Source organism: Equus caballus, chromosome 30, assembly GCF_041296265.1.
Source record: "Equus caballus isolate H_3958 breed thoroughbred chromosome 30, TB-T2T, whole genome shotgun sequence".
Taxonomy (NCBI): domain Eukaryota; kingdom Metazoa; phylum Chordata; class Mammalia; order Perissodactyla; family Equidae; genus Equus; species Equus caballus.
The window spans coordinates 32,502,824-32,527,766 of record NC_091713.1 but is presented as its reverse complement, the minus strand read 5'-3'; the positions used below and the strand labels follow the sequence as shown (position 1 = coordinate 32,527,766).

At 34.3% G+C, this 24,943-nt stretch overlaps 1 protein-coding gene across 13 annotated transcripts in view; it reads left to right on the top strand.

Annotated features, from left to right (window-relative positions):
* The window catches only part of KCNT2 (potassium sodium-activated channel subfamily T member 2), a 350,894-nt gene that overhangs the window by 322,263 nt on the left and 3,688 nt on the right, over nucleotides 1-24,943 (top strand). For 8 of the 13 annotated variants that reach the window (XM_070255832.1, XM_023632565.2, XM_014738077.3 and 5 more), the window contains 2 exons: nucleotides 832-1,132; nucleotides 20,263-20,347. In XM_070255832.1, the coding sequence (XP_070111933.1) occupies nucleotides 832-1,132; nucleotides 20,263-20,347 (386 nt within the window). Of the gene's footprint in view, nucleotides 1-831; nucleotides 1,133-9,050; nucleotides 9,127-20,262; nucleotides 20,348-24,943 lie in introns of all 13 variants that reach the window. The other 5 variants (XR_011434198.1, XR_011434197.1, XR_002805074.2 and 2 more) reach the window with 2 other exon arrangements.

Genomic DNA, 24,943 nt, shown 5'->3' with positions numbered 1-24,943 from the left:
TTCTAGGATATGTTTTAATATTTTAATCAGAAAACATTTTATTTGGTGAATAATGGCTGCATGAATTAAAAAGTGCTCTTTGAGGGGCTGTCCCAGTGGCATAGTGGTTAAATTTGCACACTCTGCTTTGGCAGCCTGGGCTTCATGGTTCTCAATCATGGGTTCAGATCCACACCCCACCGATCAAGGCATCTTGTGGCGGTGTCCCATATACAGAATAGAGGAAGATTAGCAACAGATGTTAGTTCAGGGCCAATCTTCCTCACCAAAAAAAAAGGGGGGGCGGTACTTTTTGTTTTCTTCTGAGTCATATGAAGGAATAAAAAGATTCATATTTATAGAGTTCATTCTAATGCCATCTTTAGAAAGAGCAATAATTTCAAAACTTTTAAAAATATTAATTTAAAATATAAAACCATTTTCACAATCTTTATTGAAAGTTTATATGAAATAGTTGTAGTAGATTTAGAAAAGTCCATTATGTGGACTTTATTTGAATAAAATTATAAAACATCTAGTCTTTTTGTTTGTGGTTTCAAACAACTCTATGCTAGGAGTTTGATAAGATAACTGATGCACAAAACAGTAAATCTTTTGATTTATATTGGAGGATGCAAACATATTTTATCTGGTTCATATATAAGTTCAAAAAAACATATTTTCTAATAATATTTCTAGTAACAGAAAATTGGTATCAATGATTATCATTTTGCTCTTTCTGTGAAAGCTCATGAGATGTATAATTATATGAAGATATTAGCAACAAATATATAACTCCAGGCTACAATGATTCCTTAAATATCTAATTGTCAATATCCATTTCCTTTAAAGTCTCAAATATCTATCAGTGTGGAAGAATGGGAAGACACCAAAGATTCCAAAGAACAAGGTCATCACCGGAGCAACCACCGGAACTCCACCTCCAGCGACCAGTCAGACCATCCCTTGCTGCGGAGAAAGAGCATGCAGTGGGCCCGAAGGCTGAGCAGAAAAGGTCCCAAGCACTCCGGTAAAACCGCTGAGAAAATCACCCAGCAGCGCCTGAACTTCTTCAGGAGGTCAGAAAGACAAGAGCTTGCTGAACTTGTGAAAAATAGAATGAAACACTTGGGGCTTTCTACAGTGGGCCATGGTAGGCTCCTTAAAAGTATTGTATGATAATGGACTGTGATTTCTTGCCATTAGTCGTTCTAGAGTTGGCTCTAATTTAGTCAGTTAAGAATTCTATTTTTGTTTCACAGGGCAATGTGAAGGGACTACTGACACATACCTAATCTCCTACAGAAAATTATAACGTTGATGATAATAAAATAATAATAAAAGTTTGAAGTATTGGCTTAGTTCTCTAGGCACTCTACTGGACCCCTTACATGAATCGTCTTCGTTTTAATTTTCACGAAAACTCTTCCATCTTAGACATAAGGAAACTGAGTCAAGTAACTTGCTAATTAGCCTGTTAATAGCATGGGTGAGATTTAGATCCAGTTCTCCTGACTCCAAAGTGTCTCCTACACGCACACACACACACACACACACACACACACACACACACACATCCCACATCTTCTAGATCCTGGGATAAAATGAATTTGAGGCTTTGGCGAGTAACTAAAGGTACCAGCCATCAATGAACCAAAATATTCCTATAAAATTTATATAGTTTCTTGTGGTCCAAAACCAAAAAGTCTTCAAAAGCTTTAATTTGAAGCTCAAACTGTGCTTGATCTCATACAGTGCAGATTTGTCTCAATAATTGTTAGGCTCCTGTGGTGAGCTGTGATTGCAACACAGACCATACAGAGCAGCTTAAATAATACAAAAATAATTTTAAAATATATCATTTATTTTGTATGCATTTTATTTAAACAAGAAATTTAGTCAACTTAGAGGAAAACCAAGTGATACATAAGGTGTTTTGTTTTGTTATATATATAACTCGGGTAGACCAGGAGCTCAAATAGTGTCAGTATCATGCAGGTTAAGGGTAAAATAGAATACGTTCCATATTTGCCCCCATCTCATCTTTATTATTAAAGTCTCAACATGAAACAATGGACATGGGGAGAAATTTTAATCATTGAATTAGAGTATAAAAGTCACCTGTGTTTTTTGACCCAAGAAAAGGAAACATATTTACTGAGTACCTCCGCTATGCCAGGAACTATGCTGGACACTTTATGCATATTTTCCCGTTACTCCTTACCACTCTGATTAGATAGGTGTCAAAATTTGAAGCTCAGAGGTTAAAGACCTTGCTCAAGGTCATACAGCTGAAATGTGTTGGAGTCAGGATTCCATACGTAATTGAAATTCTCATTATCTTTCACTTACATGAAAGTAGTACAGACTTACCCATGACCAATAATTTTTATAGAACCACACAAGGTCTTACGTTAAGAAGCAAACTAAAAGAAGAACAGAAGATCTTCACTTAAAAAACTCTAGTAATAGCTTTTTGCCAATTTAATGACATTAAATATGATTGTATTTCTTATAGAAATATTGTCCTATATTTATGTGACTTTTGTTAGTTATTCTTCAGCTATTTTGTCTTTTTTTGAAAAGTGCTAGTAACTAGTTGCTCATCCAAGTTCCAGCTGTGCTTCACGAACATTATAGCCCCAGGCTGGTCCCGTAAGCAGTGTGGCAGATAACAGCTTGACTCTAAGAGACATAAAAATGGATGCGCTGACTGCATGAGAGAATCGTCAGGGAATATATTATGTTTTTGCTAATGAAACTTCTATTAGGTATCTTGCATTTAGTTATTGTCTATGGTTTACTTTTTTATGTAAATTTGTTAATTTAATTCTCACACTAGCTATTACAGATCAAAATGGATATTCTCCACCTTCTTTTCCTCTCTTGTCTTCTTTCTTCCTCTCTCTGTCCATTATATCCACCTATCTATCCATAGATCCATTAGTTGATTCTAAAGCCATGTACTGGACACCTCCAATAACACAGAGACTATGACAACAGGATTTGGAGTCTAAGACATCATGAGCTTCCGGACTTCTCCATGCATTCCTGACTCACAGTAATTCATCTGTCCAACAGATATCATTGGGCTGCCCTCTCAGTGCCAGGAACTGTTCCAGGCTTTGGGATTAGAACAATGACCTTTTGAGACAAAACCTCTGTATTTATGGAACCTATATTCTAGTGTCAGCCAGTAGATCTTTTGAATTATTTAACCTTTCCAAGCCGTTTATCATTGTGAATTGAAGATAATAATACCTATCTTGTACGTTTGTTGTGAGGGACAAATGGGATGATGAGTAGTAATGTGCTTAGCCCAGAACTGGCATTCGGTTAATACCACAGTTCTACCATTTATCTATTAAGTACTATATGTATGTCTGTGCTTTATACGTAAAAAAGTAATTTTTTTTTGCCCACTTCTAAAGAAATACACAAATCTAGCATCTTTGGGGGCAACATTGTCTCCACTGAGGATGCTTGCTTAAAACAATTATTATTTTGCATGTTTGCCTTCCTTCCTTAAGGGAAAGTGAATGTCTTGCTCATCTTTTCATCTTTATACCTTCAACAAATCACACATTTCCTGACACATAGAAACCCAGTAACTGCACATTGAGTGCATGAACAAATAGAGTGCTTACAGGTAAGAAAACAGGTCTTAAATATAGATGATTTCCTTGGGTCACCTTGCCTGTTTACACTCAAATCGGTACTTTTGCTTGTGACTTTTGACTCTATAGCTTTGTATGTTTCCACTATGCCACATGTTCTTCTTGTATTTTTGTCAATATTTTGTAGTGCTTTACAGATGAAAAATGTTTTTAAATACTTTACACACAATGCATGATGTTTGAATTAACCACGGGTCATAATCTGATTTTTTTCTGAGTAGGTCTGGCCTGCTCCAAGAGAAGGAACAGATTACTTTTGACTTATTGGGTGTGAGGCATAAAGGAGAGGGAAAGGGGAGAGTCAAAAGATGACTTTGAGGGCTTAAGTGTAAGGCAGTGACATTCACTGACCTTAGAAGAAGACAAATAACGTTGTAGAGAAGATAATAAATTTATGGGGCCTGGAGTGGTCAGAGGCACCCCTCAGGCTGGTTACTTCCAGCCAATGTGAGTACAATATCATTTCCTATAAGTTCTATGATGTGAGAAAGCGTTGGACTAGCATCAGTGAAACGGTGTGTGTGCAAGCCATATTGGAGTAATCTGAGGAATGATGTTAGGGAAGGGTTTAATAAGGGTTTAAATAGATTTAAATATATTAGGGACTCCAAGGTATTGGAAATTTAATCTATCGTATTGCTCCACCATCTACTGCTTCCATTGCCAAAGTCATATTGTGGTACTAGATGGATGTTGGAACTCCAATGATTTTGTCCACATTTCATCCAGCAGGAAGGAGGGAGATATCAAAGAAAAGGTTGTCTGTTCAATTAAAAGATACCACCAAGTGGTTGCACACACCCTTTCCACTATGGCCAGTTGGCAAGGAGGTGTATTTTATTTTGGGTGGGCAGATCTATATTAAAGAAGACAAGGAGAATGGCTATCAAAAGGCAACTACCAGTCTCTGCCACTGTAGATATTTTTTAAAGAAGTTTCATCGTGAAGGAGAGATGAGAAAAAGGGAGATAGCTGTCTGGGAAAGTGGAGAGGGAAGAGAGACTATTTGTTTTGAAGATCAGAGAGATGTGAGGATGTTTATTAAGATTAAGCCGTTAGTGAGGAAGTTGAAAATACAGGAAAGAGATCACAGTTGGAACCCTTTACTTAGACATTTGGAAATGAGGAAAAGGTACGTGTTTTTAAAGGCAGCAAATGTGTGGGTATTTTGACAGGAAGTTGAATAATATTTCATGTGGTATTAAGGATGCAAGCATCTGCTGAGGATGATGGCAAGAGTGGAAAGGTGAGTGTTTTGAAAATAATTCACACTGTTTGCCGTCTCAAAGGAAAAGGTGTCCTTTCTGTGCAAGATGTCTCTCTCTAACTTACTTAAAATTTTTTTTAATTTTAATACAGAAAGTTTCAAACATGAATAAATGTAGCAAGAATAGTATAATGAACCCACTTATTCTCATTATCCTGTTTCAACAGTTATCAACCCATGGCCTGTCTTGTTTCATAGCTATTCCCATCAATTTCCCTCACTTCTCATATTATTTTTAGGTAAATTTCAGGCATCATATTTTTCAGCACATACCTCCATAATTTATGGACTAATTTAAAAAATATTGTCAACTACCATTTCACACTTGAAAATAATTTTTTTTTTAGGAAGATTAGCCCTGAGCTAACATCTGCTGCCAATCTTCCTCTTTTTGCTGAGGAAGACTGGGCCGAGCTAACATGCATGCCCATCCTCCTCTACTTTATATGTGGGACACCTGCCACAGCACGGCTTGACAAGTGATTTGTAGGTCTGATTCTGCACCCAGGATCAGAACCAGCAAACCCCAGGGCCGCCGAAGGTGAACATGCGAACTTGACCACTGTGCCACCGGGCCGGCCCCTAAAAATAATTTTTTAATGTCTGCAGCTTTTTGCTTTGTGTTCAAATTTCCACTTATCTCACAAATGACATAATTTTTTACAGTTTATTTAAATCAGAGTCAATTAAGGTCCACGAATTGAGATGAGTGACAAGTTTGTCGTTTTTCAGTTTTTCCCATCTCGTATTTTTTCTGTTTCATTCTATTTCTTGAAGAAACTCACTCTTTGTTCTATGGTTTCCTATACTCTGAATTTGATGTCTAAATTTGCCCATTCTGTTCCCCCCTTTGACTTCTTTAACCAGTTTTTTGTTATTATTATGAATTAGTGAATTTACGTGTGTCTGATATGTTTTAATCCATTGCAATTATTATATTATTGATCAGGTTGTCCTAAACTGGATCAGTGGGACCCTCTTCAGATTGCCTCTTGAATCCTTTTGTCATAACATCAACCATCTATGATAAACTTTCCTTGCTCTCTTTAGGACTAAATGCTCCCCACCAGGAATAAGTCATTTTTTCAAGGATCCCCAGTTTCCTTTAGTGGGAAATGAGATTTCAAAATGATAATCAAGTTTTAGAGATGCTCATTTTTACTGAGTTTGTCATTATTTCTAAGTCTTTTCAGTGGACAGAGCTAAAAGATAGATTACAGATAGATAAATAGAGATACAAAATATCTCATGGATTCATACAGTTACGATAAAAATCCAAAGCCACAGTATTTTTATTTAACTTTTTCTCTTATATCTGTACTTTCTTTCTGTACGCTGAGATTAATCATTGTCAACAGCAATAGAAATGATAGAATTATAAAATCTTTTTGCATTTTTTCGCTATACACATAAAACAGTCTCAGGATAATAGTATGATGCTAATATCAACAATATAATTGCTAAAAACATTTATTTTTCTTTTGTTATGCAGTCATTGTGGTATAGACCAATAGGAATGTATAGCAAAGTTATTCTAAGTCTTGGAATAGTTATTCTGATGTGGTTATGCCACCAACTGGATATAAATTTAGACTCACTTCTTTTTTCAGGGATTAGGAATTGCTTTTCCTGAAATTTATTTTTTTTAGTTACGTAAACTATTTACATAGTTCCAGAGTCAAATGTTTAATTTTAGGTATATTCAAAGAAATCTGACATGTCCCCTGTCAGCACCTCACAGTCTCCTCTTCCTTCATAGGTAACTTTGTTTTAGCTTTAGGTTTATCCTTCCATTTTTTATATATAAATTTTAAAGTATAGATGGTAGCATGACATGTTTATTTTTTTCCCCTGTTGCTTCTTTTACTTAACTGTATATCCTAGAGATCATGGATTTGGTAGAATATAGCAATAGTCCTTGTTTCTTTTTACAGCTGCCTAATACTCCATTGTGGAGATACACCATAGTCTATTAAATTAGTCCCTTATGTCTTTTGTGGTTCCAAAGATTCTTGCAATTAACAGGCTTATAGATAAATCTTTTTGTATTTTTCCCAGTGTATTTTTGGGATGGATTTCTAAAAGTGAGATTACTGGGTAAAAGATTATATATATATGTAATTTTACTTTTGGCCAAGTTCCCCTCCTTAAGAGCGTACAATTTTGCCTTTCTGCCAGCAGTGTATGACAGTCTGTTTTCCCCAAACCTTGCCAACTGAAAGTGTTGTCAGACTTCTGGACGTTTTGCCAAACTGATAGGTTTAAAAAGATGATATCACAGTGTACCCTCTTAATATAATGAGGTTTAGCATTTTTTTCATGTGGTTAAGAGCCATTTTCTGTGAATTATTTATTTCTCTAGACAATTTTTTGTAGATTTATTCTTTAAAATTTTTGCAGCTTTTTATGTATTAAGTATATTAATACTGTGTATATTAATTGTAGAGATTTCTTTCTCAGCTTACGCTTTTTCCTTTACTTTTGCTATTCAATATTTTTATACCTTTTTTTTTAGTCATTTCCATTATTGCTTATTGATTTTGAGTAGTAGAGAAGCTTTCCGCTCTCCCAATTTAAAGAGGGAGTCTCTCACATTTTCTTTTAGTAATTATTTGATTTCATATTTTGCATTTAAATGTTTGATCTATTTGAAATTTATCCTTGGATGTAAGGTGAGCAAGGGAACATATTTTTATGTTTTCCAGTATATTTTTCCATATTTAGTTATGCAGCACTCTTATTAAAATACATCCTTCCAAGGATTTTAGATCCCGGTTTTTTCAGATCCCAAATTTGTACATGTTAATGGGTCTAATTCTAGACTTTGTGTTGTGTTACAAGAATCTGTCTGCCTATTCAGACAAAAGCACTCTGTTTGAAATACAGAGTCTTTATTTTAATATCTGGTAGAGCCAGGGGCCATGCCCTCTTCTTTTTCAATATTTTTCTAGCTGTATTTGGATGTTTCCTTTTCTGAATTAATTTTATAATTAACTTGTTTGCTCCAGAGAAAAAGAAAAGATTATTTTTCTTTCCTTTTAATCTTCCTTCTTCCTCGCTCTTTGGAAACCAATTCGACCATCTAATCTCACTTTTTCTTAATCCTTCATGTTTCTCCGTCTTTTCTCTCCTCGCTCCTCTTTTAAGGAACCAGGTCTCCTTCCCTCATCCTGACACAAATACACACGCACACACACCCCTTAATCTTCACCTTCTCTCTTCTTTTCTTTCTTTTATCAAACTAATTACACTCCGCGTCTTCACCTTATCACCTCACATTTACCCCTAACACGTTTCTCCCTCTCCTACCCTTTTTCAGAGAATGTTATCAAACACAAATGATCCTTGTTGTCCTTGATCTGTTTACAACATGGTACTCTCCTGGGGCCTCTTTCTCTGTGGTCCTTCTGCATTTAAGTTTTCAACTAAGTATTTGCATGAAAACCACCTCCAAATTATCAAACTTGCTGAACAATGACGTTTTAGAAATGATATATTGGAAATTTTATTTTTATATAGTCTAAAGGGAAAAAAACGAACTCAAATCATAGTAAATCATAAACATTGAAAAATAATTAAAATTTTAAAAGTCACTGTATTGTTAATATTTGATAATTAACTCTACTTCCTGAAGGTATGGATTACCTCTCACTTGTCCACTTCTATATTTCCAGCTCCTGGTATAGAGTATCTAGTATGTAGATAATGCCTAGTATGTAGTAGAAAGGAAAATTTTCTGGATTGCGGTGTGAAATAGAAAAGTTTAAAGAAAGCTACATACACAGATAATTTAAAGTGAAATAATGATATCCAAAGTAACAGCAAATAGTCTAATATTTCAAAGAGAGACATGTGGCTAAACATAATTATTATAAATTCTACTTAGGCCTTGGATGGCTTATTTTTTCAAAGACACTTTTAGAAATAGACTTTCTTCTGTGATCTTCAGAATAAAATTTTAAGTATCACCAGATGAATTTATGTTAAATAAAGGCTGGATCTGTGCTTCATGATTTAAAGAAGCTGTAATATTTTTCAAACACAAATGGAAAATAAAGCAAACGTAACTGTGTTTAATAATTCAGCCTTTGGAATGAAATTTTAACTACAGATTTTTTTTTTTTTAGACTTTCATGACCTTTGTTGCACAACGTAATCATAAACAGAATAAAATAGCACAAGACTATCACTGAATTCTGTGAGGTTTGTATACCTTTTCTTGGAAACAATTGGCAGAAACTTATAAAGAAAGAGCCACTAATGACTTAGGGCAGTCAACACACTATCATAATACGTATTGTATAATACATGCTGGACCAGGTATTTCCAAATTATTTTTGATTGACCACAAATTAAAGGACATTAAATTACGCTTTATACAAAATTCTCTCATGGACCATGCATTGCGGGGGATGCCATTTTTATGTGGCCTGATAATTCCATGACTGACGTCAGGGTTTAAAATTTGAGAAAAATGTTAGCCCTTCTTTAATAGCGAAAGATATACCAGGCTTAAAAAAAGAAACCTCAAAAGTACCAAGTTGATCAACCCTGCTTCAGTAAATTTTGAAAGTTTGATGCTCGAGACTAGAAATTATGGCTTTATAGTCGTGAAGGAATTGGCAGTGATTAAGGGAAACTATGAGGATAAGTATCAAAAAGAAGACATTAAAGAAAATTATAAGACCGATGGCAAATGTTTTACACCTGTGTTATGCTTATATAACACTTCATGAGAATTCTCAACTGTGAAAGAGGGGAAACACATTTTGTTTACTTTTTGAGAGATGAAAATGAAGCTTGGAGACATTAAATGCCTTTCACAAGGTGATTAAGTCAGAAAAGGGACTGAAATTCTGACATTCTTCCCTGCAAATTTATTAGCAGCACTAAATTTTTTTTAAAGATGCAACTTTATTTTGTATTGCATTTAATTACAAAAGGAAGGTGACTCTTCAAAAACCAGAGGATAAAATTTTTAACATTTCCTGATGTAGGGTCTGTCTACAAGTTAGATTGAAATAATATAAATGCTCATGCATGCATTATCTGAGATAAACATATACCTATCCATCAAAACATGTTTATTCAATTACATGTATGTAATCCCTCACTTGCAATTCCAAAATCTAAAATTTTTAAAAACCTAGTTTTTAAGGAAGTTTGACACTAAAACTTATTTAAATGCAGAAACTAATCTAAACTGCGTGAAATTATTTTTATCCTTTATTTACCCTATTTGTGGTGACTGTTCATACGTTTTGTTACAAAAAATATGTATTTGTCTGCTGCTTCAGACCCTGTGGAGGCTATTACATAACATACATTATATACCAAATATTGCTTTCAGAAGCTAAAAACTTCAGCTCTGGAACACATCTGGCCCCAAGGGTTTGAGAGATGGAATTTGAGGACCTATATGTTTTGGGAAAATAGCTAAAGTGGCAATCAACAAATTCTGCTTGCTTTTCATTGATTTTTTTGGGAAATTTCTTCAATATAATTTTAAAAACTTATTCACCTCAAAGTTCACGGCATTATATACTACTAACCAGCCGTGTGTTTTGGGGCAAATCATTGTCTCTCTGAACCTCATATTCTTCAGCCATCAGTTAAGGGTAATAAAGTCCTCTCCAAAGAGTGCGATGTGAAATAGTAGAATGCATGTGAAAAAGATTTTTTAATCCATAAACTGCGCTGCAAAAGAGAATAATTATTGTTTTTATTTTTATACTTGGCATTATTCTTCAGCAATCTATGTAGAATGGCTCTCACACTCACTAAAAATTATTCTAACTGTTGACAGAGTCTTAATGATTAGCCCATAGAATGACACACATTTTTAGTAGCTAAATCTTGGCAAGCAAGTCTTTCCGGTGTGACTGCAGCTACAGGTGCCAGACGATTTTGACCTGTTGTAAGTTTCATACTCTTACTAAAATATGAAACACCCAGGAGAGGAAAAAGAAATCCTTTTAAGTGACAAAAGAAGTAACTACTAGTTAGACCCTGGCTTTCCTTACTTGCATCAGAAAGCCTTCGTTTCTTTGTAAGTTTACAATGTGCCTGGAATAATGGGTAGATCAACCAAGAATTGTTTTTATAGCTAACAGAATGGCTTAATTTTCAGTCATTCCCTTTCTTACAGGAAAGAAATAAGCAAAATTAACAAGAAAGGATCGTTATTCCTTTCTTATCCCAAACCTATGAGAGATAGAGAGATGGTGGTGGTAGTAGTGGCAGTAGGAGGAGTAGTAGTGGGAATAGTAGTAGCAGCAGTAGTAGCATTAATAGTAATATTAGCACTAGTAGTAGTAGTAATAGTAGTAGTAGTAATAGTACTAGCAGCAGTAGTAGCATTAATAGTAATATTAGTAGTAGTAGTAGTAGTAGTAGCAGCAGTAGTAGCATCAATGGTAATATTAGTACTACTACTAGTAGTAGTAATAGTAGTAGCAGCAGTAGTAGCATCAATAGTAATACTACTACTACTACTAGTAGTAATAATAGTAGAAGCATTAATGGTAATATTAGTACTACTAGTAGTAATAGTAGTAGTAGTAGTAATAGCAGTAGCAGCAGTAGTAGCATTAATAGTAATGTTAGTACTAGTAGTAGCAGCAGTAGTAGTAATAGTAGTAGCAGCAGTAGCAGCATTAATAGTAATATTAGTACTAGCAGTAGTTATAGTAGTAATAGTAACACATCAACTTCTATTTCAGACTCTTTTATTGATCCTTTTCATGTAAGTTTTTACAAAAAATTCCCCCAAATCTTAGTAAGTCAGATACCTTTGTCTAGCATAAAATTATTCATAAATTTATCCTAAAACAAATTCCCAAAGAGGGAAAAGGCACCATGGCTAAATATTTCTTCTAGAATGTTTTGCAGCTTTTAGGACTTAGGAGGACTAACATAAGCATCTGAGATCACTGTAATGACTTCCTCAACAATTTATTATTTCAAAAGAAATTGACACTGAATTTTTATTGCCTTTTTGAAATATATTATTTACCTTTTCTTAATATAAAAATGAGTACAGTAATATGGATAATAATACTGATATGACAATCAATATACTCCTAGTGTAGATTCCCATAAAATGGAAGATTTTACGTTATTCTGTATTTTCAGAACTGATCCTTTCTCACAAGGAGACAGTCAGAAACAGAAGGATACACTCCCGGGTTTGTTTTCTGTTAATCTCATTCTGTATACAAGATGTTAATAGAAAAAAAACCAAGCTCAATGGTTTTCTTAATAGATAAAGTAATGAAGCTTTCAAAGGGGATAATTACTGAGCTGATAATGATTTATAGTAAATGAAAATATTTGGGCAATGAATTTTCCATAGCTCCCTAAATTAAAGCTATAAAGTTTTGATTCATGAAGTTGTATCAGATCTTTCCCAGAACATTAATTTTTCAATGATATCAATATTTCTACATAATTTAACACCATAGTTAACTTAATTGCACTTAAATATACATATATTTCATTTTTACAATTGGAAATTCAAATGTTGTATTTTGGCATATATTTAAGAAAAATGTTGCCAATTTGAATAAAATAAAATGCTTTTTGTCATTGAGAAAAAAAGTTAATTGGTTGAGTGAAATTTTTACTTTCAGCACTTTATTATGGGTTGAGTATAAATAGTCAATGAGAGAGCAAAGAATGAACTTTCTAAATGCATTAAAACAACAAGAAGAAACTTTCAATTCTGACAACTGTTTATGCTCAATTTAAATAACTAGAAAAGATAGAAATTAATAATATGCAGACAATGGGCATAAGAAAACATATAATTTTGTTTCCTGAGAGAAGGGAAACAAATGAGTTAAGGGTTTTACTGGCTGGAAGTTAAGCAGGTGGACCCAAAATAAGAAAATCTGACCTGCACCAGTAGAAAAATCAATCAATAGAAACAGATCCATAAAACACAAATATTAAAGTAGTTATTACTATATGGTCTGTACGCTCAAGATGGTAGAGGAAAACAGGAGCATGTTAAGGAGAGAGGTTGAAGATATAAATATGGCCATACTGAATCTCCTGGAGGTTAAAATTCATAGTGCAATATTCAACATGAAATGTGTACTCCATAGGATCAATATCAGAATAGCTATTGCAGAAGAAAATATCAATGAACATAAACCCATAGCAGCAGACTATCCAAAATGCAGAATAGAGAGAAAAAGAACTTGAAAAACTAAATAGTGTTAGTTACTAGTGGGACAATTTAAATTGTCATGTAATTGGAGTCTCAGAAGGAGAGAAGAGCATGGATATTTGAAGAAATGACAACCAAAACTTTTCCACATTTGATAGGAACTCTATTCAGGATCTAAGAAGCTCAATGAAACTCAAGCAATATAAACATAACAAATAAAATAATGCCAAAACACAATATATAAGATTGCTAAAAGCCAGTGATGAAACATTTCAAGAGGAGCCAGAGAAAAGGGAACTTTATGAATGGGGAGCAAATATAAGGATGACAGCAGACTTATTGTCAAAAACCTTGCAAACCAAAACACAACAGAGAAACACCTTTAGAGTACTGAAACAGAAATCTTCTACTCAAAACTCCATACACAGTAAAAATATCTTTCTAAAGTAAAAACATGTAAAAAAAGTTTTAGACAAACAAAAGTTAAGAGAATTTGTCAACTATGAAATTTTCACTATGAAACAATGTTAAAAGAAGTTCTTAAGATGGAAGAAAAATGATGCCATGTGGAACTTTATATAACAAAAGAAAGTAATATGGGTAAATATAAAAGATATGCTTCTAATTTTTAAATTTTGTTCAAAGATAATGTACCATTTATAAAAAACATTGTGAGGTTTATAGCACGTATAGAAGCAAAAATGTATGGCAATAATTCAAATAATAGGAAAAAAGAAATGGAAATAAAACGTAGTGAGGTTGTTACACTACGTGTGAAGTGGTGTATTATTTAAGAGTGGCTGCTGATAAGTTACAGCTGCATATTGCAAACCCTGGGCAGGGGACAGCAAACTACACCATATCAGTAATTTTTTTTAAAAAAATGCAATCATCTTTGCTTGTTTATGTATTGCCTATGGCTGCTTTCACTTTACAGTGTAAAAAGTTTAATAAGTACAACAGAGATCATATGGACTAAAAAGTCTGAAATGTTTACTATCTGGCCCTTTACAGAAAAAATATTTGCCAGCCCTTGACCTAGAGAAACTACAGAACATCAATAGTGCAGATAAAATGGAACGATTCTAAGAAGAAATTTTAAAGACTTCAATTAATCCAAAGAAGGCAGAGAAAGAAGAAAAGAGGAGCAAAGAACATATGGAACAAATGAAACATAACTAGCAAGATGGTAGATTTAAATCCAACTATATTGATATTTATCTTAAATATAAATGCATTACACATTTCAGTTAAAAGGTAGAAGTCATCACACGGGATTATTCCGAAGATCATATCACATAGTACACTGCCTCTCCAGAAAATGGCTGAAATGCCTATTTTGTTTATTGTATCCACAGATTTAGAATTATTGGTGACTCTAATCATACCCAGTTAACATCATTAAATGACTAAATTGGAAAACAAAATAATGACTATCAGGTGATAAATTATGGTTATCAACTAATCATAAAAATGCCTCCTGTAAGTCGTAAAGAAGTACTACAGGGTAGCAGCAAAATTGGAAAACATGCTCTATGCTTATGTTTAAATTCTGCAAATAACATGTTCAATGTATTTTTCTTCAACCTCAGATACTATTTCAGTTGAAATACCTTGAAATTTAAAGCAGTGGGTTCAACTTTTAAAATGAAAATAATAATAATAAATATGGTCATCCCAAAATCTTTTAGACTCTCTGTAGTATATTGATTTTACTTTTTCAGATTATCAAGCAGAGTCATAATTTTAGATTTAGAAGTGCTTCACCTGAAAACGTATTGAACCCATTGCTTGAAAATGTAATTAATGTTCCATTTAAAAATAAGTGTACCTATGTTCCTTACTTTGCAGACAATCAGTATAGTTTTGGCCTACATCACATAAGATAAAATAGCTGTCATTCTAGTATTTAGAAAGAAACTAGCATTTATTGAGGAGCTTTCATTCACCAGGGACATACAATAGCCCTGAAGGTCAATGCAGTGACAAGCAAAACATATATTTAAGAACATATCTTTTAACAACATGTGTTTAACAAAATATGACTAGACTTTACATCATTGAAGAAATAATATATTTTTAGACACATTGTTCATTTTTTTAAAATTCTCTATCACGTTAAAAAAATAGCAAGGGAGTTTTGATCCTTTAATATTTATAAAATGTAGTAATACAGATTTTAAGGGTTAAGAAATATTGAATACTATTTTAAAGAGAAAATTGAGTCTAAAGTGACTAGTTTTGTCTGTGAAGCTACTAAGGGATGGAGTGGCTCATGGCAGAGTTGAAACTGAGCAATTTCTGTAGCTTCACCTTATATCATGCCACTTGTTCTGTTAATTGTTTCATCTAACCTTGAGTTTCGAATGTTTCTGTAAAGGCAGGTTAAGAGAGTACACTCCTTGATTTTTATCTTGTGTGTCATAAAATAGTCTAAATTATTGGAAGAGAATGAAAATCATTTTGAATTGAAGTGACTAAGTAGGATTATTCTCTTATCTTTATCTCTAACCACCTTTTATTTTCCTAAAATAGACTGGTAATTTCAATCAAATGGACAAAATAGCAGTACTTAGAAACATAGTTTGGTACTAAATTGGAATATGTGGGTGGATTAGGTCGGCACTGTAAACCAGCTGGTTTTATAGATGGATAACACATAATGTGAACAGAGGTTTGGGTGTGGGAAAATGTAATTATCAGTGGGTTACTCTATTACTGATTATTTGGATTATTGGACCATGTGGGAGAAATAAGCACTGTGCAATAGAGTATTTTCTCTGGTAAGATATTTCTTGTGGTGACTGAAGGAACATGTGCCCTTGCTCTGGTCCAGCACCAATCTCTCCCTTTCTACTTGCTTTTTCCATCAGCATTCAAATATGCTGTGGTGTTTCCCATCTTAAAACAGTCTCTGTCTCTCCTTCCCTCTTCCTCTTCCTCTCTCTCTGCCTCTCTCCTCTTCTTCTCTCTCTCTCTCAAGCTCTCTCGCTGTCTTTCCTTCCTTCCTTCCAAACTTCCTCCATTTCCTTGCTCCCAAGCCATCATCATCTCTCACCTGGGCTTCTGTACTATTCATCTGCTATTCCTGAGTTCCAATTTCAGCCCCCAAAGATCACTTCCCACACAGCAGTCTAGGGGATATATTCAATAGGAAATCAGATCGTGCTGCCAAATCTCCTGCCCTTACAACCTTTCAATGTCTTCCTGTTGCTCTTAGAATAAAATTCAAACTTCTGACCAAGGTCTACAAAGCCCTATGGGATCTGATCCTAGCTTGCCTTTTCATCGTCTCCAGTTAATTTCCTCCTAGCTCACTTTAGTCCATCCCCAAGGGTCTGCTTTCTGAAAATTAAAACTCAACCATCTCAGCCTCTCTCATTTGCTATTCTCTTCAAATACTTTTCATCTTTACTTTTGTATTATTTGAAATGTTTCTCTGATTACACAACACAAAACGGATATGTGTTTTGGAAGTTTTATTTAATGAAACCTACACAGAGATATTGTAAGATTTATATTTCTTTCATATTAGATTTTCTTCTTCTTTTCTTTTTTTTTGTGAGAAAGATTGGCCCTGAGCTAACATTTGTTGCCAATCTTCTTCTTTTTGCCCAAGGAATATTGTAGCTGAGCTAACATCTGTGCCAATCTTCTTCTATTTTATGTAGGATGCCACCATAGCATGGCTTGACGAATGATGCTACATCTGTGCTCAGGATCCAAACCTTCAAACTCCAGGCAGCCAAAGCAGAGTGCACGAACTTAACCTCTATGCCACTGGGCCAGCCCCCTATTCTCCTCTTTCAAAAGTGCTCTTAAAATATTTAAGCAGGAAAATTTTAAAAACTAAAACAAACCAAAAGAACAAAACCTACATGTGTGGAATGGAACTCACTCAATTATTTTGTAAGAACAATAGGATTATAATTCTATTTTCTTTCTAATATGATCTATTGACATGAAACACTCTAAGCAGAATATTTGCTATATGAAGATTTTGATTGAATAATTGCTTATGCTAATTAATATAGCAAAATAAATTTCTTATTTTGTAAGTAAATACTAGGCAATTATTGAATTTGACTCTAAAATTTCTTTTAAAGTTTTCAATATTCTACTACATTTAGTTCAATTTTTCACAAGAATAGTTTCATTCAGATAATTATGTTAATGGCGAAATAATAATTTTAAAAAACCAATTTAAACTAGATAGCAATTTTTATTTGCCAAAGTCAAAGATTACTTATCAGAAACACGTTGAATATCCTCACAACAGATTTCCTTAAGCAGATATTTTTGCTGGATAAGAAACAGAATCTTGATTCTGGTTCATGAGCCAAATTTTCCAAAGAAAATTTATTTTACTGACTACATACGTTATTATATTTGTGGTAAAGAGTCTTATTTGATCCACTTGTGTCTGCCACCACCAAGGATGGTGATTGTGATGGACTCTTAAAGAACCAGGAAACCTACTGCACTTTCCCCTCCAGAATTCAGTAATAACTAACCAATAAACATGGGGAATGACCTACAGAAACAAAAATACCGGACTTATGTCTGATAAAACTAGATTGCTGAATATGGTTTTGATGTGTGACCACAATGGATTTGTCAAACCTAGGTTCCTAATTCTTAAACACAAAGTCACAAGGAGAAAGAGAGTGAACCGCAGGACTTCCCAACAGAGCAGCATGGCAGAGAACGAGCAGACCAGAATTAACTCTACCGCAAGGCCGGCGTGAAAGAGGCAGAGAGAATGGCTTTGACCTCAGCAACTTCTTTTACCTTCTTTTAACCTAACACTGAGGAGAAGTCGGTGAGGGATGGGCAAGGAAAGAAACCAGGAGTGCTGAGCCCTGATTGTGATGTAATTCATATCTTTAGATAAACCATATGGGATCACTGGATGGAGCACATTAGCAATACACTTGCTCCCATTCATGGAATGAATGTAAAAACTAAAATCTTCAGAGCAATCAATAAAACAGGCTATTTGAGCAGAAAAAAGGGACATAATAGTTATATCTACTGCTACAAAGTTCTCAGTTATCTAGATGTTTTTACATTTGTAATAGGCAAGCCAAGTCACCAGTAGATTTTGATTTCATCTCAGAAACAAACATGAGTACAGCATCATTTTGATAACCGAGGAGAAAGGCTGAATATTGCTACTGACTGAGAAGTTATTTGTTAAAACTGTTTTCCCTCTAATGCCACTGTTCATATAAGAAATTGATGCCACTGTTCATATAAGAAATTGAGTTATACCTAGTCAGATGAGATGGAGATTTTCTAGTAGACATATTACATTTCAAAGTATTATACTTTAGTCCCCAGAATGTGCTATCAATCTCTGTTCCTTTGTACAGTGGTTGTCGAAATTCACACAAGGGAAAATTTCTCAAAAAGCATACGTAAATCAAAATTGCCTTTTATATAGAAAGATGATCCTGATAATCTCCTGTCAGTACAATATGTTTTGAGTTGGATTTGTACGTCATTAGGAGTAAGCTCATCAGAACTTATTGGAATTCCACTCTCAAGCTGGTTGAGTTAGTCAGCTACCCCTGGGTATGACTGACAATTTAGCAAATAAAAATATAGGATTCCCAGTTAAATTCGAATTTCAAATAAACTTCAAATAATTTTTTTGTGTAAGTATGTCACAGGCAATATTTGGGACATATGTATGCTAAAAAATTATCTGAAATTCGGATTTCACTGGATATTGTCTATTTTGCCTGGCAACTTTATCTCTATAGCAGGCTATCATTCCTTGTATCTACCCCTGAAGATATGTACAACTGAATATATTCTTTTATTTGAATATTAATTTGATGATCTTATGATTATAATAGTTTTACTGGCAAACTTATGGTGGGTTCAATTATGCTACTGTTTATCTGCGTTTAAGGCAAAAATTTTCACTTGTCGTTTTTAAAAACAGGGCACACATCTGCATCTCAACTTGAAATATTTTAACTGAAAATATTAACTCATTCACATTTCAAGCGACGGGTTTCTAGTTAGGTGAACACAGTGGTCGACATTATTTTATGAAAATAATACGTATTTTCCAGTGCAGGAGATTATTCATCTATGTTGTCTTAAAAAAGACCTTTACTTTATTTTTATGTAGTTATTTGAGTATTGATGTATCTCTATTGGTGGGAAATGTATTCTTAGATTTTGGATCAAGCTGCAAAATTTGGTACTTCTTTCAGGAACCACGATTGTGTGCAACTGAGGTGGCTGGAAGGCCACTATGACTGTTGAGCAGGTCTTTACACAGCACCCTCACAACCTAGAAACTTTACTCTTGGGAGGATTAATGTGTATTGAAGTGTGTGTTCACACAGTCTTACATTTACATCTTATCATAGCCTTGGCAGCTACAATTTGAGATCTTAAAGTTGTTTTCTTTTTCAATGTCCTGTATAATGTCAAGTTGGCTCTTCAAACTTGAAGCCTGATGATGTCTTCAGAGTGAATTCACAAAATGAAAAGGACACAGCCTTTTATTTTAAAAATATATATTGTTTTAGAGGAAAAACAAATGATTGAGTAGTATATGTCCTTTAAAACTTACAGTTAAATGCTGGTCCGCAGGATTCCTTGCATTCTGCAAAAACATTAGAATGGCTTTTATCAGATATATCATGAAACCAAGTCAGACATATTTAGGGCCTTCAAGTTTTTAGATATATTTCTGTTGTGGTTTCTAAACACTATGTCACTAGATGGTTTTTAACAGCATATCCCATATGAATATTCCTTTTTGGGATGACCATCTAAACCACAATTATTTTTTATAATTAAAAAGGCATAATTAATCAAGTAAACATCTTGTCTAGCTATGTCTTTAATAGAAATACTTTTTCAGTGTAATAGCTTAAGGGGTAGAATATAACTGTGGCTGTTCTGAACAGAATTAGATACTTTATTTTCATCATTTATTGGAACAAAAAATGAGTACCTGTCCGATATTTCCAATGAGAGTAATTTGAAAATAGTCAAAGTTATGTACACAATCATGCTGTGGGCAAAACTATGTTAAGTTCTTGTTGACAACTAAATGGTTTGATGCTAAGATGCTCTACAACAATTGCTGTAATTTTCTGTAAGTGTTATAACAAAATTGTCATTTATTTATCTTCTAGATGAAATGAATGATCATCAAAGTACCCTCTCCTACATCCTGATTAATCCGTCTCCAGATACCAGACTGGAGCTGAATGATGTTGTGTAAGTTGACCCATAGCTTACGTAAGGTATTATTTTTACAAAAGCACTGTTTATTTTTATATTTTTATTTCCACCATTATAGTTCCTTATTCTTCTTGCAATATAAATGCTTGGAAACTCCAAGTCTAACTTTTGCGTTCAATGAATAAATGCATTTTATGTATTGCTGTGTGTAATGCTATAAAAAAACATTGTAGGATTGTAGAAGTATGAAAGAAGGAAATAGCAGCATTGAATCTGTATTCTGTGAGCTAATATATATTTGGGGAAATAATAGAAAATATGTGGAATAATAGGAAGAAAGCTTAAAGGAAAACCTGCAATATCCCACACTATCTAGTTCTAAATACCTTAGAGTTCCTAAAAGCCAAAATGAAACAGGTCAAAACACTGATTAGAAAAAGCTAGCAATTTATTCATCAAAAAATATGTTATGCACGTACAATTGTACTAGTGTTGTCTTAAAAGTGTGACACAGAGATGAATAAGACATTTCCCCTGATTTCGAAGTGCTTACATTCTAATTAACAAAACTACAATTTAAGCCTAAAGAATTTGATTGCAATCTAATATGACCTTGTCACTAATGAATTAAGCGTCAGTTGAGTGAGAAAGCGTTTTTCTAAATTCAGGGAGGGAGATGTTAGTGTGACTTACAGTGATTACGAAGAAGGCAAGGTTTGAACTAGACTCTGAAAGGAGATAGGATTTGTGTAGGTGGAGAGCAGAGGATGTTGCAGAACAGGGAGATGGCTTGAGACATGCACCACATGGGGATACATTGTGTGTCTCAGTTGGCAACACTACGTAGCACTTTGTCTCATTAACATTTCTGCTGTTTAATTAGTTAAACATAATATTGAAAACGTATATTAACCCAGACTTTGGAAGGACCTTAGATGACAAAATAAGGAGTTTAAACTCCGCCTTACAGGCAATGGGCAGCACTTAGCGATATAAGCAAGATTTTAGAAAAGGCATTTTGACAGTTCGTATAATCCTAGCAGAGAAATTCTTAATAAGAATCTGCTCTTGAAGTCCATGGTCCTGAGGATGGCCTGGATCAGGAGCTGCTTACCCCAGGTAGCTAACTCCAGATTGTATTACTGACGTAAAACGAATGCCAAAGGTCCACAACTCTTGGTGGGTGTGAGTTAGGTCCACAGGATGTGTTTGTATCTATAATCAGAAAAATATGTTATTAGGTCAGAGACTACGAGGGGTGAGAACATTCTGTGATGCAGAGCCTCAAATGTATCCATGTAAGTGGTTTAAAACTAAAGCTGGTTATACACCACGAATTAGAAGACTACTTTTGTTGTTGCTGTTGTCCTTGTTCTTGTTGCGAGGAATATTGGCCCTGAGCTAACTTCTGTTGCCAATCTTCCTCTTTTTTCTTTCTCCCCAAAGCCCCAGTACCTAGTTGTATATCCTAACTGCAAATCATTCTAGTTCTTCTGTGCGGGATGCTGCCACTACATGGCCTGATGAGCGGTGCTGGGTGTGTGCCCAGGAGCCAAACTGGTGAATCCTGGGCCACCAAAGCAGGGCACATGAACTTAACCACTCAGCCAGGGGCCGGTCCCTTTATTTTTTTTTAGTATGTTGCCAGTAATGTGGAAGATTTTGGCTTGGGTGGAAAGGGTACGATTTTCTTTTTAAGAGCTCTGCAAGAAGCAATAGAGTTGATTGGCAGGATGGATTAGGGTTGAAGCAAGCCTAAAAATAGAGAAGCCAGTTAAAAAGCTGCTATGCAGGTGTGAGGGAGCTAAGAATCTGTTGTAGCATCAGGATAATGGATTGTAAAGGCAGTCTTGTGTAGATAAATTTATACAGGCAAAGAGTGAGACTTGTTCATTGGTATGGGAAATGGAAAAGGAATCTAACATGGCTTTAAGATTTCAAATCCATGTGATTGCAAAAAAATAAAAAGGATGGCTCACTGAAACAAGTCAGAATAGGGAGGCAATTTTTTTAAGCAGGAAAAGAGTTGCTGGCTGGGGAGGAAAGAGAGACGATGGGCTGATGTTCAGATACATTGTTCAGTGTGCTCAGTGGAAATGTCTAGAAAACATATAGAGAGAGAGTAGTGGAATTTTAAAGAGAAGCTAGTTCTATATAGAAAATGTTTATTTATTTTTCGTCTTTGAGATGAACAAAACCAAAAAGAGAATGACTTTTCCAAAGAAGATGTACATAAATTAGAGAAAGTAGTTGGATTGCTGACTAATGTTCAGTTTTAGGGCAGAAAGATGAATGTGTTTCAAAAGCTTCTTAGGAAAATACATCAGCAGGAGTGACTGACCCGAAATCAGTGTGAAAAGATTTTTATAATGCACCTAAGATACAACCAGCAAATATAAAATGCTTTATTTTGCCATCTGATGATACTGGTTACAATATAAGAGTTTTGGGAATCGGAATGGTAATTTCAGCTGCAAGAGTTCTTAAGGCAACTGTCAAAATTACATCCAGGGGAGACGTCGAATTTATGAAAGACTAAGTTAGATGAAAATATCTTATTTATGATGCATCTGGCTTTCAACTGCCCCTTCTGGAGACTTCACTTAGGATGTTACTATAATAAAACTAAACTACTCTGTTTTTCTTGTGTCCATATTTTTACATGTATTCTTTCCTTTAAACCCATAAAATCAGGCAATTTTTATTAATTGTCCAATCTGCCACTGTAATTCCAACCTTCTTAGACCTTTTTTTCAAATTATTTTAATTGTATTAACTACATAGAGTTTTTAAAAGTTATGCTTAACGTATTCATATTTTGGGCCTTACTTATTCGTAAGTTTCTTGGGCCTAATATAATAATTATTTACCGTGATTATTTTTGATGGAATGGGAAGATGTTGTTAGCATTTTGAGTCTGTGACCATACCCTTCCATCAAATAGATGTTTATAATTTGAAATAATTCCCCAAACTTTTAAACTTACAAATAAAATACATATGTTACAATGTATATGGGTAAAACAAATGTGACATTTTGTACCTTTTGGATACTACTATTTTTTATTAGTTTTAAGCTAAAACATTAGCTTGATTGCTATAAAAAACCTTTTTTGCAATGATGTGTATTTCTGGCATTGAGATAATTAAATTTTATTATAACTGAAACAATGATAAATGTCATGAAAAAAATGCCAACTGGGACCAGTAGTACATAAAACCACTTTTAAGAAATTTATTTTAATAGACTCATAGGTTTAGTAATGATAATAATAGAGAAAGAAACATCAATGAATTTCGGAGACAATGGATTACACTCACACCTTTTATGTTTTTCTAAAAAACCACTTTCAGAAGTTCATTTTAAATGAAGGAGCAACATTAATTTGATTCAAAGAAAAATAAATCACTAGAAGATACGGTGTTAAAAAGCTTAATGGGCACTATTAGTTTGCTTCATCGATCTATGTACGACGCTACTGATATTTAAAGTAATTACTAGGCAGAATGCATAGATAACAAAATCCAGTTAATACGTCCACGGACACGAATGTCAACTTTTATTTGATTGAAGGAAATAGACTGTAGTGTTTTAAATTGCCGTTTCTCATTTTTATTAAGGGGCCTATTTTATGAATATTTTTCCTTTACTTTATAGAGGAAAAGTATAGTCTTCATTGGAGTTTTCACGTTTAAATTAGTTTCTCTCTTCATTTTTTGGACCTCCTAAAATTATTATAGAACTATGAAATACTAATTTCATTTGTACCTGACACAAGACCTTCTGAGATGCTGCGTTATGCATAGATACTTTTCTTCTCCCCCCCGTGTCTTCCCCCTGCCTTTGGAATAGAAATTGAAACTACTTATCCTGAGACTTCAAGTTCTTCATTAGCTGTTTTCTATTTTTCTTCCTGAATTTACCTACCACCGTTTCCTGGCCTAACCAGTCTTCTGAAGTTAAGCTCGCCTTCTAAACGTATCAGGAGCATCCCCCGCCTATGCCCACTGCTGTCCATGTCTGGGCTTGCCTCTCTGTGCCTCTGTTCCAGCCTCCAGAGAAGCACAAGCCGACCTCCTCAATCGTGTTCCCTTATTCTCTCTGTTCTTTTTCTTTTTCTGTCATGTTTGGAATTTCTGTTTCTTCTTGATATCTGCTTCATAAATTAAACAATACAAATCTTCTGCAGGACAGGGCCAGGATTTGTGACTTTTTATATTCCCAGGTCCTAGCGCAGTATTCTTGAGGTGCTCAAGAAGTGGATGCTCACATCACTTGACAGTCTGAAGTAAAACATCTCTCTTAAAACAAATCCTAACGTTATTGAAATGTGTGAGTTTGGCAGATGAACATTTTCCTATTTACTAGTAGAATGAATTAAGAATTATCTTTTATTCTTTTGCATGATTGCTTACTCTAGCATCATCTAAATCTTAGATTAATAAATTTCCAGGTAATTAAAATATTATTGGGGCAGCCCAGAGACATAGCAGTTAAGTTCGCATGCTCCACTTTGGCGGCCCAGAATTGCCTGGTTCAGATCCCAAGCCATGCTGTTGTGGCATCCCACACATAAAATAGAGGAAGATGGGCACAGAAGTTAGCTCAGGGCCACTCTTCTTTATTAAAAAC